General features: G+C 53.5%; 2 protein-coding genes across 6 annotated transcripts; one reads left to right on the forward strand and one right to left on the reverse strand.

Moving 5' to 3' along the window:
* Window positions 1–126: 126 nt before the first annotated feature.
* Neurl4 (neuralized E3 ubiquitin protein ligase 4) lies at window positions 127–12,174 on the reverse strand. Of its 4 annotated transcripts, none has more exons than XM_075991964.1 (29): window positions 11,872–12,174; window positions 10,664–11,108; window positions 10,403–10,468; window positions 9,957–10,255; window positions 9,677–9,788; window positions 9,504–9,592; window positions 8,946–9,018; window positions 8,574–8,838; window positions 8,156–8,337; window positions 7,961–8,046; window positions 7,675–7,837; window positions 7,384–7,582; window positions 7,230–7,306; window positions 7,070–7,148; window positions 6,378–6,547; window positions 6,157–6,288; window positions 5,714–5,859; window positions 5,417–5,641; window positions 5,228–5,326; window positions 4,975–5,136; window positions 4,645–4,809; window positions 3,934–4,092; window positions 3,441–3,620; window positions 3,241–3,328; window positions 3,021–3,128; window positions 2,765–2,909; window positions 2,500–2,612; window positions 2,260–2,425; window positions 127–818 (listed from the first exon to the last, which is right to left on the reverse strand). In XM_075991964.1, exons 1-29 carry the CDS (start codon window positions 12,157–12,159, stop codon window positions 614–616), a joined length of 4,686 nt encoding a protein of 1,561 aa, XP_075848079.1. In that variant the 5' UTR covers window positions 12,160–12,174; the 3' UTR covers window positions 127–613. The 4 variants fall into 4 exon arrangements, with proteins under 4 accessions (XP_075848079.1, XP_075848078.1, XP_075848081.1 ...); XM_075991963.1 differs by having other exon boundaries at window positions 6,372–6,547; XM_075991966.1 differs by lacking the exon at window positions 10,403–10,468.
* Window positions 12,175–13,308: 1,134 nt separating this feature from the next.
* On the forward strand, window positions 13,309–16,680 carry LOC142860553 (uncharacterized). 2 transcript variants are annotated; one of them, XM_075991968.1, is made up of 8 exons: window positions 13,309–13,834; window positions 14,197–14,301; window positions 14,412–14,483; window positions 14,700–14,788; window positions 14,895–15,146; window positions 15,625–15,783; window positions 15,873–15,920; window positions 16,525–16,680. In XM_075991968.1, the coding sequence occupies exons 1-8, from the start codon at window positions 13,362–13,364 to the stop codon at window positions 16,581–16,583; spliced, it is 1,257 nt and encodes a 418-aa protein (XP_075848083.1). In that variant the 5' UTR covers window positions 13,309–13,361; the 3' UTR covers window positions 16,584–16,680. The 2 variants fall into 2 exon arrangements, with proteins under 2 accessions (XP_075848083.1, XP_075848082.1); XM_075991967.1 differs by having other exon boundaries at window positions 14,731–14,803; window positions 14,876–15,146.
* Window positions 16,681–17,580: the final 900 nt, after the last annotated feature.

Raw genomic sequence — 17,580 nt, forward strand, 5'->3', positions numbered from 1 at the left:
AGACGGGTGCCGGGTTGTCCAAATTCGTTGCGGGTTTACAGAGGCCTGGGAAAAGCTAGCCTTTTGCCAAGAACCCCTGGAACTCTCCACCTCACGAGGCCGCGGAAGACAGAGGCAGACGCTCTGAAGACAGTATTTATTGGCTCCTTAGAAATCAGTAACAACTGTACAGAGGGCTCGCAGCTTCCTTGGGCTGCCCTTCCTTCCCCACTCCCGCTCCATGGCACCCCTGGCCACGGAAAAAGCAGCTTTGTGTGGGCACAGAGACTCCTTTGGGATTCACAGTAACCAGAACAAAAACGGAAATAAATTAAGTGATATGGGGGAGGGTAATAGGGAGTCATGTTCCCCAAGTCAGTGCATGAAGGGGGGACCCAGAACCTGGAGCTGGGCTCCCGACGAGCTCCCTCTCGGCAGAGGGAGTGTGCTGGGCCCTGAATGTCGAGATGTGCTTCACACCTGGCCTAAATCAAAGCCTGTCTATGTGCTCCTCCTTCCAGGAAAGCACCTGGACATGCCGTCAGTCACTGGAATGAGGTGGAGGCAGTCGTCATTCAAGAGACCTGGGCTTGCTTGAGGCCCGGCTGTGCTTGTAGTAGTGGCATCTCACTCCTTATTCCACCCGTACCAGCAGGGCATACAGGAGTGTAGCTCCTTTCTCCTTAGTGACCCACTCAAGTTCCGATGGGCTGAAGTGCTGGTCAGGAAGTTCTCTGAGGGCAGCAGAAGGAGGGCCAGGAGTGTAGGAGCCAGGACGCACACACACCTGAAAGGCCACCTGAGCCTGGTGTGTCCGCTGGGATTTTGGGTCCCGGAATCTGTTAGACAAGCAGAAACAGGAGGTGGGTAAGGCTTCTAAGCTCCCCCAACTGATGAATGGCTTAGCACCAACTTGACTCTCCCCAAATCCCGCTCAGCAAACTCCTTCATGACCCTCTTCATGGGTGTGTTTACCCTGGGGTTCTATTTCGTGTTTGTTCTAGACACTCCAAGTGCACTTCTCATCTACTTCACCCACGCTTTGGGGCAGAACAGGGTCTCTATCCCAGGTTAGCCTCAAACTCCCTATAAAGGTGGAGGTAACCTTAAAATCCTGATCCTTTGCATCTGCCTCCTAGTGTTACGACTCCAGGTATGTGTTAAAACACAGTTTATGCAGTGCTAGGACATTCAAAAAGACTATGATGCATATATAATCGAGGAAAACCAGACATAAGTGATGAACTCTTCCAATCCCAGCACTCAGGATGTAGGTGGAGGCAGAAGGAGCAGGTGTCCAAGACCAACTCAGATACATACATACCAAGCACAAGTTTGAGACCAGGTTGGGCTATTTTTCCCCCTGGTTTTCAAAACAAACAAACAAACAAAAAACCAAAACAAAACAAAAAACTGGGCAGTGGCAGTTAGTGTACACCTTTAATCCCAGCACTTGGAAGGCAGAGGCAGGAGGATATCTGGGAGTTCTAGGCCAACCTGGTCTACAAAACAGGTTCCAGGACAGCCAGAGCTGTTAGATGAAGAAATCCTTTCACAGGAAAACAAAACAAAACAAAAAAGCACAAACAAACAAAAATAAACAATGAAGTGGTGATGGGTTACACCTTTAATCCCAGCTCTCACGAGGATCTTTAGTTCGAGGCCAACCTGGTCATCAGACTGAGTTCCAGGACAGCCAGGGCTACACAGAGAAACCCTGTCTCAAAACAAAACAAACAAAATACACACGGGGTAAGGAGTGGCAGTGGGGAGGTAGGCTGTTGGAGAAATGGTTCAGTGTTTAAGAGCACAGGTTATTCTATAGAACCCTGGTTCAATTCCCAGCACCCACACGGCAGCTCACAACTGCCTGTAACTCCAGTTCCAGAGGACCTGATGCCTTCTCCTGGCCTCTGCAGGCACTGCACACACACGCTACACAGACTTACATGCAGGTAAAACACCCATACACATAAAAAACTTTAAAACAAACAAACAAATAACCATTTGGGTGGTGGCTTTCATCCCAGCACACAGAAGGCAGAGGCAGGTGTGCTAGGGGAAGGCTCCCCCAGCTAAAGTGTTACGGGATGTCTGAGTTCGAGGCTAGCCTGGTCTACAAAGTGAAACCCTGTCTTAAATGAAACAAACAAGCAAACAAAAAGGTTAAGGAGCAACTGTCACGCCAGTGTGGGGAAAAGGGGTATAGAATCCTAAGTACCCAAAATCTTGGGGCCCCTTCTAAATCTGAGACCTCAGAGGTCTCCTCTCAGTACTCACTGCACTTTGGAGGCCAGGGTCTCTGCCCCGGCATACTGAAGGGATGGCGAGAGCAGCACTGGAGGAGGCTGCTCCTCCCGGGGAGGTGCACAGTTCTCACTAGGCTCCTCAAAGCCCACCCCAGGCTCTCCCTTCAAGGGTCGGCAGCTCAGGATGGAGGTAGTACCTGTGGAGAGAGTTGGGTGAGGGCAGCCCTGTGATTCCTCCTAGTATCCCTAGGCCCAGCCCACTCCACGATACCTGCTCCCAACTCCCCTCGGTCCAGCACCCTCCGTACAACTGCTACACTGCTTCCATGATATGCCATGTGCCACTTCTTTGTTAGTGTCCCAGCTTCTAGATGGGGATTCACCCTGAAAGGACAGATAAGACAGACAAGTCAAAGGTCAGTGGCTCCTCAAGATTGTCCCACACACAAGAAGTCCTATCACTTTTTTTCCCTGGGATTCTTCTTTCTCAGGGAAAAGAGCAAAGGGGAAAATCCATGCCTGTGACTCATAAGTACCTAAGATTGAACCTGCACCATCCAAAAGGCAGGGCATATTCCCGGGGAGGCTCTCCTCGGCGCCTGTGAGCCTCATCTCCTCGCAACTTCCGGCAAGATTCACAGTAGCATAAGCTACGCTTTGGTGGAGGCATGAAATAATCTTCTGTGGGACAATGAACAACAGGCTTGGTGCTCCTGTCCTGGCCTCAGCCACACCGTTGCTCTCCAGCTGGTGTCCAGCCATGGGAATGAGGCTCTGAGGATTAGGACTCACCTGGAAGCAACAGCAGTTCCTGGAAGCGGGAGCAAAGGGCATGGTACTCGCAGCTCTTTAAAGGGCTAGCAGCAGGCGGTGGACCCCAGCACACACTTTCCTTTATGCCTGGAATAGTAGGTGAAAGAAAAGTCATAGGAGCTGGGCTGCGGAAGGACTGGATAGGACATGAACGGGCAGACAAGCAGGGCAACATAATTATCCCGTTGAGCAAACGCACCGTCTACCATATCAGCCTTTTCCATGTCTCCCTGGGTTCCAGCAATCTTCCCACTGGCCGCCCCTGGGTCAGGGCTCACAATTGTCACCTGTGGAAGAGAGTAGTCAGCCATAGCTCGACAGGTCCCCAGATCCCCTTTGTGGGCCAGAAGCTTCCCAGTACCCCAGGACTCCCCTTACCCCATCTCTGCGGCCACTAACCTGCTCACACTGTCCATAGAGGTCCACAAGTGCATGGCACGGCTGGGGCACATCCGGCACAGCTACCCCCTGGTCCACCCCATTGATGTGGAGATGGAGCCCTCCAGAGCAGTCTAGCCGCAGCCCCAGGATGGTGCCTTCAGGACACGTATCAAGATTTGGCCCGAACTTCTCACAGATCTAAGAGGAAAGGACTACTGTCTTCAGACATCAGGCCCACCATACCAGCAGCCTCCCTACGGTTTCAGTGTTTCTAACTGCCAGTCCCTGAGCTTTGTCTGGATCCATGCCCATGGCCTAGGCTCTGTTCCCATTTCATTTACCTAGAGTCCCCTTTTCACTTCCAACTTTAACATTCTCAATGGCTGGGGCACAGGAGGAAGCAATAAATGGGCCAAAGACTGTCCAGGTAATGACATGCATGTCTCCCTTTTGGCCAGGTCCTCTCCATTCAGAGGCTTGGTCATTCCAGTCTTCCTGGCTCCCTCCTCACCTTCAGACCATTGTGGAAGACACCACGGCCCCGCAGGAGCCAGGCTGCCCGTTTAAGTGCACAAGCAGAGGCAGGGAAGTTAAGCCTCTCAGGTGGGCAGGTGATGACTCCCAGAACGAGAGAAGATGTCCACTGTCGGTTCAGGAAGTCGATCCGCACCTGCATGAGAAGGAACTATATACTCACAGCTTCTAGGATAGAAGCCACCTGCCTACCTAAATCAGTCTTAGCACCCAAACCAGAGTATGGCTGCCTGGTACAGCACCCTTTCTGATGTTTGTAGAGAACAAAAACTACCAACTCAGATGTTTCCTTCCCTGTCTCCTGCTGCCGGAAATTGAATCCAGGTCCTAACACATGTTAAATAAATGTTCTACAATGAGCTGCACCCCCAACATCCTTTCTCTTTGAACCCTGGTCTGTTCCTAGACAATTCTTTCAACTGGCTCACTTTCTGCCTGTCTTTTAGTTTGCAGCAGAAAGGGCCCCTAATGCTGGGCAGTGGTGGTGCACACCTTTAATCCTAGCACTAGGGAGGCAGAAGTAGGCAGATCTCTGTGTTTGAGGCCAGCTGGTCTACAGCCTGGTCTTCCAGGACAGCCAGGGCTACACAAATAAACCTTGTCTAAGAAAACAAAAACAGGACAAAACAAAACAAAAAAGGGCCCCTCACCCTGAAGTAACAGGAGCTAGGTAAGAAGAAAGACATACCTGAACAAGCAGGTGGGGTACCAGGGGCTGGTTGATGACAACGATGCCCTGATTGTAGCTAGCCACTCGTGTGGCTGTACGGTTCCCATTGGATAAGAGGATATTCTTCCCATGGTTTTCCAGGAATTCAAGGGCTGTGGGCATAATACCCACTTGATTCTGGCCCTGGTATGGAGCAAGAGACTGAGCTGCACAAGATACCAATTACAGTTCTCACCCAGCACACTGGAGTGCACAGAGCTCAAGCCTGAGTCTGCTGGACCAGCGGAGAAGCTCTACTCTGGTAACTAGTGGCCCACCAACCCAGCAGGTACCATGGCAGCCTCTTACTCTCAGCCCGTGCTCCTCGCCCTCATCATCTTCCTCGCCCTCACTGCCAGTGTCTGAGCTGGGAGAAGGTGGCTGGGTGCCTTCTGGTTCCTCCAGCCTTGTGGAGCTGACAATGGACACACTGCGTACTGGCCCGTATAGATCCAACACAGCCCACACATTCTGGGAACGCAAGACCAAGGAAGCCAGAAGTCAGCACAAGCCCTTCAACCGACAACCCACTCCCCAAAAGCAAACAAGTTCTTAGACTCACCTTGGCGATGCCGGTGGCTGCAGGCCCCATATCTTCTCCATCTACCAGGACGTGCATTGTGTCATCTGCACCCCGACGGATGCCCACACGGCTCCCCACCTAGATCCCGTGGGACAAAGACAGCTGCTCAGCCAACTTTCTTCTACTCCTACTCCCAACCCCTACCTGTCTTAGTGCCAGCTGCTTCACCCCTAGCCTCTCGAGGTTGCGGCCATAGTTCATCCTTTGGAGATGCCCATCTCGTCTCACTTCACAGCTGGACACCATCCAGGTGCTCTTTGTCCGGAGTTCTGGCAAGGAGGGAGGCAGCCCCGGCCCACTGCCTGCTCCAGGCCCCATCTCCTCGGGGGCTAGTGTGGTCAGCCCCAGCCGGAGGGATCCTGCCCACTTCTCATCAAGCTCTTCCACTTTTACCTGTGAGTAAGAACGAGCCCATTAGCTGGTCCTGTGTGATGGCCTGGTAAACCCACTTCTCCACAAACCCACCTCAAAGACTTCTTCAGCCTTGAGCTCCTTGGTGCTGAAAACCAGGCCGTGAGCATAGCCAGCGACACGTACTGCCCGTGTGCCATCCTCCTCCAGAGTGACGTTCTTGCCACATGTGTTATGGAATCGGTGAGCTACACCTGCCACTGTAGGTAGATGTTTTGATAAAGGATTAGGGTTAGGGAAATTACCTTCAGATGGGATGCGGGGTAAAGCTTTCACATGAAAAGCTAAGGCCCCATCTGCCACATCAAGACCTCTGGACACCTTTCACCACAGTAAGACACAAAATGCCCAGTGCATGGTATCTTGGTCTCTGCGAGTCAGGGAAATCATACGACTCTGTGTCTCAGTTTAATAACAGCCCCCCCCACACCCATAGACTGCTTGCCACAGGGCCTTCCCCTTCCTTAAACAGGATTCTTGGGCTGCATAACGGGTACCTGGGGAATGCAGAGGGAAGGACTTCTCGGTGGCAGTGTTGCTGGTCGCCAGACTGTTGTCCATAGGGCCGGTAGCATTGGTGATAGACACCTGGACACACTGGCCATAGAGATCCACCACTGCATACACCTCTGTGCAGGAAAGAAAGGCATCAGAAGTCTGAGGTCCTGAGCGAGCTGAGCAAGGGGTGGCAGGCGAAGCACAGAGTAGTCACCTTTACCCGGAGGCAAGCCTGAGCAGGCGGCGCCTTGGTCCTGTCCGTTAATGAAGTAGTGCAGATCACCCTTGGCGGTTCGCATCATGCCAATGCGTGCACCTGTGCCCAGGGCATCCAGATCACAGCCATAGTTGTTGCGCATCGTATTACCATCTTGCATGATAGCTGTGCCACTGCGAGGACAGAAGAAGGTGAGTTAGCCTTCCGGCCTCACCACTATATTGGCCTATACTTAGTCTCTGCCTGTCAGGACCGCACACTGCTTTGGACATCGTATACTGAGACCTGATCTTGGTCTGAGGCCCAGTCCTGTCTTTTTTTTTTTTTTTTTTTTGTTTTTCAAGACAGGGTTTCTCTGTGGTTTTGGAGCCTGTCCTGGAACTAGCTCTTGTAGACCAGGCTGGTCTTGAACTCACTGCCTCTGCCTCCCAAGTGCTGGGATTAAAGGCATGCGCCACCACCGCCTGGCCAGTCCTGTCTTCTTTGTCCCTGGAATCTCCTAGGGAAAAGCAGGAACTGCTCTGTAGTAGGCTGCGTGGGTGGGAATTCCCAGAACTGAACAGGAGGGCTATTAGATCCCCAGTGTGCCAGTGCCTATGGCGACAGTTCCACAGATCCAAATCATGCTTAGTTTTCTGGTACCACCTAGCTCTACCTATCCCTACCAAGCTGGATTCAAGAGCAGACAGCCCAACCTCAGCATCCATGTATCATAGTCAATGTCTGTCATGGTGTTGGGAAACTCCAGGTCTTCAGGCCGGATGGCAGTCACTCCTGAGAGGAAGCAGAAAGTAAGAAATGATCCCTAGGACACAGGCACCCACTACCCTCCACCCCTCACAGATGGTTCCTCACCAGCTTCAATGGAGCCTGACCAGCGGTCTACCATCTTCTGAATGACAATTTCAAACAGTTCTCCATCCCGCAGGGCTCTGAAAGGGAGAGTGGGGGTCATTAAGGCCATAAGTGGGCAGTGGGACTGTGGAGACATCAAAGTCTAGAGACTGACCGGTTGGAAATGACAATGGCATCATTGAACTCGCTTCGGCAGTTATGACGGAGAGCAGTTCGACCCCCATTAGTGATGACTGCATTACTGCCATGCAGCTGGTGGAAGCGCAGGTCAGAGCCCCCAGCTGCCGAGGATGGGGAACTTGGAGACATCTGGTTGTTCCCTTCAGGGAGTGGCTCAGAGACTGGAGGCACCTCTGCAATAGGCATCACCCATTAAGTCTCTGTAAGTGTTTGTAATGATTCCCAAGGCCACCCTAATCCTTCACCCCAGCCGTCAGGCCCTCACCCACGTCATCCACAATAGTGGCCTGAGCAGCCTGGCCATAGAGATCGACGACAGCATAGACACCCGGGGGTACATTCCAGGCAGCAGGGCCCTGAGTCATTCCATTGACAAAGAAGTGGAGGGTTCCATCCTCCCGCCGCACCACGCCCACTGTGTCCCCTGCCTTGGAAGAAGTGGGGGCTAGAGTGAGGAGTCAGGCAGAGTTCCTGCTTGAGAAGGTCCTGCATCCACCCTACCTCAGTGACGCCCCCAACATTAGACCCATGAGTACGCCCTATTCTCTCACCTTGAGGCGGTCCAGGTTGTGTCCGTATTCATCTAGGATGGTTGTCCCATTATGCATTACACCATTCCCTGTCATCATCCAGGTTCCTGCAGGGACAGAAGTGGCAGAAGATGAAGAACAAGGCAGGATCCAGAACCCCGCACATCAGCTTCTTCCCTGGACCCTAAAGCAGCCCTGACCTCCTTAGGATCTCACCAGAGCGTAGATTGGTCATAGTAGAGGGCAACTGGAGGTAGGCAGGGTTGTGGGTAGTGACACCAATCTCAATGGAGCCAGCCCATTTGTCCACCATCTTGTCGATGCGCACCTGGAACACCTCTCCATCCCGGAGGGCTCTGCTGCTCAGCACCACGCCATGATTGAAGTCATCAGTGGCACTGAGGGCATAGCAAGTCGGGACTCAGAAGATTGACACACTCACTCAAGCCGGCAGTATCTGTCCAGCACCCACTGTCCCAGGACACCAACCAGACCTCCTGCACCTGGAAGTCTCCATCTTTCTGTCCAGGAACTCCCACACCAGACACACTCTGCATCCCATGATCCCACCTCACTGCTCCCACACTCTATTTGGGCCCCCTTGGCAGGTCTCACCCCACCCCACAGGTCATACTGGGGCCTCAGGGCAGTGCGTCCCTCGTGGGTGATGGCTGCCTTCTGTCCACAGTTTGGATGGAAGAGCAGGCGTTCAGGTTCTGCCTGGGCAGCAGGAGCAGCACGGCGGAGAGCACCCTCCGGGGACAGAGCCCTCAGGATGGCATTGTTCCGGCGGAGCCGGTCACTGTGGTTATTATTATGGACGATGGTGACTTTCACAGCCATCCCGTACAAATCCACCACACCATACACCACTGGTGGTGTCAATGGGGTAGCTACGCCTAGAGAGAGTCAAAGAGTCAAGGGTGAGAAGAGCGAGCGTCGCAGAGAAGGGTCAGGCAGACCCACTGGCAGCCCGGCCAGTGGTCTCTCTTGTATTTCACCTTACCCTGGTCAATGCCATTAATGAAGAAGTGCAGGGCAGAGTTGGACTTCCTTGTGAGGCCAATATGATCACCCTCCTAGCCAAAGAAGAAAGACTCTAGTCTGGAATCCAGCTACACTCAGGCTCAGGTTCCACAAGTCCTGGACACTTTCTACCACCCCACTCCACAGGAGACTACCTACTGAAGAAATCCACATAAGACCACTCCTGGGCAGGGCCTAAGTTCCTGCTTTCCAGACACATTTCCCAAAGGCCCAATGTAAAGCAGATATTGAGTCAAACCACATTAAAAACAATCTCCCCAACGCTCTACAATCTCAGTCTATTTAAGAGCTACAGGGGCTAGAGGTACAACCCAGTGGTAGGGCACTTGCCTAACATGTCCAAGGTCCTGAGTCCCATTCCCAGTACTAATGGGAACAAAAGTGCTACTAATGATCACACTTAGATCCCGTTAGACATCCCTGTCTTCTCAGAAGCCTCACACAGAGAGAAAGAGGCTTCCTCTTAGCTAACACTGGCTTCCCTGGCCTGGCCCAAACTACTGTGCTCTGCATTCACCTGCAGTTCGTCCAGACTGAATTCACAGTACTCCCGGCGAGTACCCTTGCCATTGGTCAGGATCCCACAGCCACTCATCATGATGGTACCTGGTAAAAATGGACACCCAGTTAAGGAACAGGTGGTCTTGCCCTCATCAGCCCACAACCCGTGTCCCTCTCCTCAGCTGGTACCTGACTGGAGGTTGGTCATGGTGGCTGGGTACTCCAGGCTGTTGGGATTATGGGTAGTAACACCAATCTCGATGGAGCCTGACCATTTGTCTACAAGCTTGTCAATACGGATCTGGGGTTGAATGAGAGCAGACAGGAACAGAAAATATAAGAACAGAAGATAGACCCTTGAACCCTTGGTTCCTCATCAGTCACAACCATCCTGACATCAAGGATCAATCCGACATTTAGCTCCCAATCTTTGTCAGGAAGCTCAGCCAGACTTCAGGATTTCACAGACCTCAAACATCTCGTTATCCCGAAGGGGGCGGTTGGTCATGACAACCCCATTGTTGAATTCATCCAGGGGCCTCCGGCGCTCAGCCGTCTTATTATTGTTGCTGAGTTTGATGAGGGTTCCACACTTCTCGTGAAAGAGCAGGGCATCATTGGAAGTGAGGACAGGAGAAGTGGCAGGCCCGCTAGATGCTAATCCATCCCCTGCTGGTGGGGAGCTCAGGTTCACATTAAGGAGGCCTCCATTGTAGGCAGACAGAATGGCATTGCTCACCACCTCAGAGAGCTCCATGCTGGCAAAGTCTATAGCAGCAAGATGGAGAAAGGAAGCCAAGGTGAGGCTCTATCCTCTCCAGTTTGGGATCGTTTCTCCCTACCCATCTCTTGAAGTCCCACCCTTATCCACCTCACTACCCAATCCCCTTCCCAGGGCTTCCCCGAAGCCCTCACCATTATGCGAATCAAGGCTGTTAGGAAACGTCTCCGGCCGGGCCTGCGCTGGGGACACCATGAAGGCTAGGGACCAGGTGGGACGGGAGGGGAATAAGGGTTCAGCCTTTGCTTCAGGGCCCACAGTCAGGAGACCATCTCTTCTAACCCCCTATGTTCCCTTAGACAGCCTCTGGCCCCGCCCCTCCCCCAGCTGACTGTGACTATTTCTGCCCCATTTCTTCAGTCACACCTCATGCTTCCCCCAAGCTGTGTTCTCACCTTCATCCACGGAGGTCCCCTGTTCCGACAAGGCAGAGTCTTCTGGAGGGGCTAAGGGCTCCAGGGGAGGTGTAGGGACAGGAGTAGGAGGGCTGAAGCCTGGCTCTGGGGGCAGCACAGTGATCTGGGTGCACTTGCCATAAAGGTCCACGACAGCCCAGACACGAGCAGGCAGGCCAGTGGCAGCCACACCGCAATCCCGCCCATTCACCCAGAGCCGGAGCTCCCCAGTGGCTGTGCGTTCCACACCCACGCGGTCCCCTTCGACAAGCTGGTCCAGGTCCTGGCCATACTCCTCCAATACAGAGCGCCCATCCCGTAGCACCGAGCAGCCTGATACTACCCAGGAGCCCCCCTTCAGCCCAGTGGCACTGCTCGGGAAGTCCAGCACACCGGGATCCAGGGCTGTCACTCCAATTTCAATGGAGCCACTCCAGGAGTTGACCTACGAGAGAGAGGCAGAGTTTCAGTATGGAACCCCACCGCCAGAAACTGTGTTCCTCATGACAACGCCCCTCTCGCCTTGACCTCTGAGACAACAGACATAGAGTCACAACTCTTTGGACCCTGCTCTCCCGTAGCAACCGTGTGCTGTATCTAGCTGCCCAGTGTTGACCACAGCAGTTCTTCAACCGCTGAGCAAGCTGGTTAAAGACCCTGGTTTCAACCTGTGACTTTTAGTCTCTGTGGCTCCTCAACCACCGCAGCCACACGATTCCTGGATCCGTATATTCTACTCTCCTAAATCCCTCTCATTCCCAGCCCCAGTCCTTGGTAAGGTAGCGCTCCACCCGGACTCATCCTCTTCCCAAAGGCTTTCTCTGGGCCAAGCAAGCCATACACACCTCCCTTTCCCATGTGTTCTCATCTATCTTCCTTCAACGGTTTGTGCTTTTTACTATTTCTCTATTCTCTCCAGCACAGCTCAGGCACCTGTCTATCTTCCATCCCCAAGACCCAAGAGATTGCGCTACATCTGTCACTAGTCATTCTAGCAACTGGGCCCTGAGGAAACGCTTTCTCCAGAATGTCTGCTTCATGCTCTTTTCCTTCCTGTTCTCTGGTGCACTGCAGGCTGCCGGTTCGGTGTCGGTACCTGCAGACTTGGTTGGACATACAGACTTTCTCGCAGTCCTACCTCTTCTCCTTCTCGTCTGCTCCCACCCCCACTCCCCTGCCACCACGATTCCGCGGCCCCAGCTTCGCACCTTGCGGTCGATGCGGACAGTGAAGACGCGTCCATCGCGCAAGGGTTCTCGGCTCAGCACCAACCCGTGGTTAAACTCTTGGCCAGGCTGCTGCCGCCGCGCTGTGCGCCCACAGGCCGACAGGCTTACCAAGCGCCCGGTGCGCGGGTGCAGCTCCCCGCCACTGCCCAGACCCCCGCTGGACCCGAGTCCTGGTCCGCTGCTGCCAGGGCCCCCACCCCCGCCCGGCCCCGGCCCCGGCCCGGGGCCTGCCCCAGAGCCCCCACTCCCACCCGACCCCGCCGCCATAGCCGCTGAAACCGCGGCCGCGCGACAGCCGCGCTTGGCGGCACCGTGGCAACCGCGGCGGACAGACGCCCTGGGGGAATACGGCCGGGGGCTGGGGCCGGCTGTGCTTTACGGCACTGCCCGCACCGAAGCATCCAGCGCTGAGGAACAAGGTCTGTCACGAGGGGAACGGAAGGACGACGGGGTCGGGGGACTTGCTTTACGGCACGGCGGGATGAGAGCGAGAGCGGCTCGGAGAGACCGGAGGATTTGGTTGGCTTTTGCGACAGCGAATGGGAGAAACGCCCGCCGCGGGCGTATTTGCGACGGAGGCGTGCTGGCGCCCAAATACACTTTGCGACGTCACGGCGCCCAGGGCCCAGCCCTTGTCGGGAAGAGACGTGTTAAAGTAGTCCCTTTACCACAAGGAATAGGGGCTTTCTTTCACACTGCACGCTCTAAAGTAATATAAACGTTATCTCCTGGACCGAGAAAAGGTAGTTTTATAAATCCGAGTTTCGGTCCTCCATAATCCCGAGACCGGAAATGTCGCAATCCATCCACGCATTGCACCTCTCGTCGCCCGTCCCGCACCTCTCGTCGCAACCTTCCCCGCCTCCGCCCCATACACTTTGCATCACACCTCTCCTATGAGGCAGGGCTAGCTGACTGTGGGGGGAGCCCGCGGGTCGTTCAAGACCAACTTGAGCAACGATTCAGTGTAACTTAGATTTTTTTTTTAATTACTAAGAAAGAGCCTAGAGCTACCCCGACAGGTAATCTCAAGCAACAGAGCTGCTGATAGCTCCAAGAGATTACCTGAGACCTATTAACAGAACCGCAACCCTACTCAAAGGACCTCGCTGAGGCTGGAGGGCTATGATGTCACAAGGGGCTTCTCGGCCCTGACCAGGTCCCTTGACTGTGATTGGTTGATTCGGAGAAGGGCGATGATGGAGAAGGGCGGGAGCAAATTACAGAGACAAAGAAAGTCTTTGGGTGTGACAATTAGAGAAGGGCGTGCGAAGGGGCTCCCAGGCTGTAGTCTCTATATAGTCTTGTTTTCACCTGCTCCAGCGCCGGGGAGCAGAGGCCGTGGAGGTCCAGTCTGACCCTGAGCCCCAGCGCCCCCCGCCCACCGCGGTGGGGGCAGGGCCAAGGGGCGGAGCTATGTGGAGCTGAGAGGCTGGGCCGAGTAATTGAAGTGGCTACCAAGTTGAGCCATGGAGAAGCCCGAGTCTCTCTCGTCGGTTAGCGGCCTCACTGCGGAATCCCCTCGGGGGGTTCCTAGGGCAGTACCAGGAGGTGTCCGAGGTATACAAACAGACACCGGAATGCCCTCCGGTGTAGCCTTGTTTCCTGGTTCTGGCCCCCTCTTGCATTCCGGGGGCACTGTAATTCGTAGTCCTGGTCCAATCCAGCTCTCTGAAGGGGTAATGACCCTCAGTTCCAGACCCTGTCTGCATCACGGGGAGGTTGCAGGTTGTAGCCTTGGGTCCAGCAAATCCCCTGGCACTGAAACCGGTGCAACTAGGGCGTCCATCCCTGGGCCGGGGGAGCCTAAAGTGTCCAGCTCGGAGAATAGTCCACACTCCGGGTCAGCTCCCTTGAACTCTCAAAACTGTGAGGAGCGTCCCCGGAGCATCCTAAAAAACAGCAGTTCCTTCATGATGAAGAAAACCTCCAGTACGGAGAAGTAAGCTGCTCAGCGGTTAGCCAGGAGCCAGCAAACCTGAGAAGGGAGGGAAGAGTTCAGGACACCTAGGGCGGAAGCCAAGAAAAAAGGGGCGGAGTCCTGAAAAGGGGGTAGGGGACAGTAGGTGAGAGCTATTGGGTAGGGAATCTGAGGTTCCAAAACTTGGGGGAGGCGGCAAGGGTCACAGAAATCCTGGCCACAGCACATTGTAATTCCCACCGGGCATCTGGCTCCAATCCTAGCCTCTACAAGGGAATATCAGAAGAGTTCTGTGCATGCCTGGAAGGATGAAGGAGACCCCTCTGTTAGGGGAGGGTCCCCAGGAGAGCTTCCTCCTTTGCTGTGTCCTCCCCACACCTTAGGAAATCTCAGCGCTGGGATGAGATGAACATCTTGGCTACCTACCACCCCGCTGACAAAGACTATGGCTTTATGAAGGTGGATGAACCCAGCACCCCCTACCACAGGTGCTAAGCCCTCAGCCCTAGGCTTTTAGTTGGGACTCCTGTATTCCAGCAAGGGAACAGGAGGAAGAGGCCTAGAAGCCTCAGGTACTAGCCCCGCTTCCTCTCCTCAGGCTGCAGGACAATGACGAGGACCTGTCTGCAGGGTCTTCTCTGAAGGTGACCCCTGAAGCACTGGCAGAGAGGTGAGAGTCTGCTGCAGAGCTGTGCCCTCTGCCCCATACCTCTGAACCAGTCTCAGTTAGCTTTGTTCTTTGGCCCCTAAAATGGTACACACTACACCCCCCCTTGGGCATAAGCAAAACCGATCTGGGGGATCACCAGCTTGGTCCCCACCCACCACCTGCCCCCACTGTTGTTTTCCCGCTTCTGTGCCCCCAACTAGTCTCCCTCCCCTTCAGGTTTGCCACAATGGACAATTTCCTCCCCAAGGTCCTCCAGTATGGAGACAACAAAAGCTCAAGGACTGCAGATAGCTTTGCCAAGACTTGTACGTGAGATGTGGGTGGGGAGGGCTTGATGGACCGGGGAGGCAGCATGAGTGACCCTTGAGGGAAAGCCTGGAGGGAGAGCCAAGCCTCCACACTGGCCCACAGACTCCAGTGATTTTGACAAGCACCGAAAGATACACTACAGTGAAGGCAAATTCCTGAAGGCCCCGAGAAACCTGCCCTCGGCCAATGAGGATGAGAGCAGTGGGGCTAGTGCCAGCATCAGCAGTAGTAATCAAAGTGTGGTGATGGACCTGAAGTCCAGGCCTGTGGACAAAGGCTGGGCAGGAAGACTGGCCACAGCAGTCAAAAACGAGACTGTCCTGGTGACTGACAGCCATGCCCTAGGCACCAAAGGTTAGTGGCAGAGACCTCAGGACTGAAGAGACTGTAGACAAGAGACTGGTTAGGGACAGGGACCTCGGGACTGAAGAACGACTGTAGACGAGAGGCTCTTCCAGAGTCCAGATCTCCTTGAACTTTGCTTTTTCCATATCTGCTCTCTTTGGCTCTGCTCCTCACTTCTCCGTGCTGTTCTGCTCTCCAGAGCACTGGCATACAGTCCTGCTGTCTGGTAGGGAGGCAATGGTTGGAGGTTACTCCAGGGAAGAAAAGGGTCAGCTGGAGCTGAGTCTCCACTCGGGGTGGCCTCCAGAGGTGACAGGCTGGGGAACAGTTTGAGTGAACCACTGGGGGATGCAGACTCACTGAAGGTTTTCTAAACGGAGGGCGGGACGGCAGATGAGAACTGGGTACCTGAACATTTCCCAACTGGTAGTGGCCCACCGTGCACAGCAGGTGGCCACAGACTCAGACTGTCTGGGTGATTTTTCAGATTCTGCCACTTACAGAAACCAGTTCCCCTCAGCTTCAGACTCTACCGTGGGGGAGCAGACTAATCTACAGCGCAGGGAGTATTACAGTAAAGGAAGATACCTGAGGTCCTGTTCCCACCCAGAGCTCGGAGAGGATATAGAAGATGAAGAACAGGACAGTGAGAGCTGGGGAGGACAGCCCGGGGGGTGGACGGGCAGAACAAGCAGCTTGCTAGGTGCCCCAGCCCTCATCTTACGTTACTTCCAGGTTCTTCAGGCCTGATCTGGGTTACTGAGAATCCCAAAGGCACTTCAGGTCCTATTGGAAGCCCCATAGGGTATGATAAAATCATTCAGGGCTCTCTGGACATATCCATGACACTATTGCAACCTGGTGAGGGTACCATCTAAGCCTGGCTCTTAGCAAGCTCCCACCTCCCAGCCTCCCAATCCTAGCAGGCCAGGGCATCAGCATTAGGCATTAAAAGAGGCCCTAACCATCCCAGAGTCTAATGTCTTTGTCACAGAGAACAGATATCAGGGATGCTCAGGGGGATTGAGAATCCCCCCAGCCTAGCATAAGTCAGTGACACCATGCCTCCTCCTTGACTCCTCTCTGCTACCCCACCCCTCTCTAGTTAGTACCATATCCTCCAGAGGCAATGGGTCTCAGGTGGCATCCAACTGTTGGGCTAAGGGGCTGACACACCGAAGCCCAGGGAACTCAGAAAAGGAACATGGAAGTAACCAGAACCCTCCATGCTGAAACAGGCGCAGACATGAGCCTGGGCAGAGGCAAGGGGGTACTTGCACTAACCAGAGAGGCATTGGGATTAAGTGGGTAGGTTCTAGAGATTTGAGGCTCACATGAACAAGAGCTTACCCCAGCTGCAAGAAAGCCCAACCTCCTCTTTCTCTAGATGAAAGCTTGTGGCCCCAGTGGACTCAGGACAAAGAGCCTAGACCATGGAAAATGTAGCCGGCTGAGAATGGGGTGAGAACAGCCTTCCCCTGCCCTTCCCACTCTAACAGTGGACAATAAAGACAACATCAGGAACCAGACTGGGCCCGCTCTATCGAGGATTGGGAGAGTTGGGGGTGTGGGAGTGTCCATGTACAATAAATCAGGAAAGCAGAGCCAAGAGAAGGAAGCTGAGCACAACCCAAGGGACTGAACTCCTAGGAGCAAGTACTTAGGGACTAAGGCAGCAAATCACAAATTTGAGCATAAGTTGTTCTACATGACGAGATTCTGTTTCAAAGCATAAAACAAAACTTAGGGTTTAAAAAAATTCACTATCCGTTTTATTCACTTCATGTAGTACACCTGTTGGCGGTCAAAGGAACTTTCCAGAATCAATTCCACTGGAGATCAAACTCAGGTTGTCAGGCTTGCTGTGTGGCAAGCACTTTTACTCAGTGAGCCACCTTGCTGGCCCCCTAGGATTTTTTAAATTTTATAATTATTATTATTATTACTATTTTTGTTGAGACAAAGTTTCTCTATGTAGCTTTTGGCTGTCTTTCTGGAACTTACTCTGTAAACCAGGTTAGCCTCAAATTCACAGAGATCTGCCTACCTTACCTCCCAAGTTTTGGGATCAAAGGTGTGTGTCACCACAGCCTGGCAAAACCTAGGATCTTGAAAAGGCCCAAGCTTGCAGTAGGATGCCATTGCCTGATATAATTAATTGACCATCTTTTATCCCAGCACTTGGGACAGAAGCAGGTGGATCTCTGTGAGTTCGAGGCTAGCCTGGTCTACAGAGACAGCCAAAGGTTACACAAAGAAACCCTGTCTCAAAAGACAAAACAAACAAAACCCCACAATCTACTGTTATTTACCACAATTAACTGAGTGCTGGAATTAAAACTCTACAACCATACCTGGCCTTGTAACAATTATCTCACAGATGAGGAACCTGAAGAAGGGTTGGAGACCTCGTCCTGGGTCACACAAACTTTTTGTTGCTTGT

The sequence above is a fragment of the Microtus pennsylvanicus genome, chromosome 11, assembly GCF_037038515.1.
Source record: "Microtus pennsylvanicus isolate mMicPen1 chromosome 11, mMicPen1.hap1, whole genome shotgun sequence".
Taxonomy (NCBI): domain Eukaryota; kingdom Metazoa; phylum Chordata; class Mammalia; order Rodentia; family Cricetidae; genus Microtus; species Microtus pennsylvanicus.

Coding starts and splice junctions, on each gene's coding strand:
- Neurl4 (XM_075991963.1), bottom strand. CDS start 12,159: ATGGCGGCGGGGTCGGGTGGGAGTGGGGGCTCTGGGGCAGGCCCCGGG. Junction 11,109..11,871: donor CTGTCCGCATCGACCGCAAG/GTGCGAAGCTGG, acceptor TCTCTCTCGTAG/GTCAACTCCTGGAGTGGCTC. Junction 3,129..3,240: donor AAAGGCTGATATGGTAGACG/GTGCGTTTGCTC, acceptor CTACTATTCCAG/GCATAAAGGAAAGTGTGTGC.
- LOC142860553 (XM_075991967.1), top strand. CDS start 13,362: ATGGAGAAGCCCGAGTCTCTCTCGTCGGTTAGCGGCCTCACTGCGGAA. Junction 14,302..14,411: donor CCCAGCACCCCCTACCACAG/GTGCTAAGCCCT, acceptor TCCTCTCCTCAG/GCTGCAGGACAATGACGAGG. Junction 15,147..15,624: donor CCATGCCCTAGGCACCAAAG/GTTAGTGGCAGA, acceptor GTGATTTTTCAG/ATTCTGCCACTTACAGAAAC.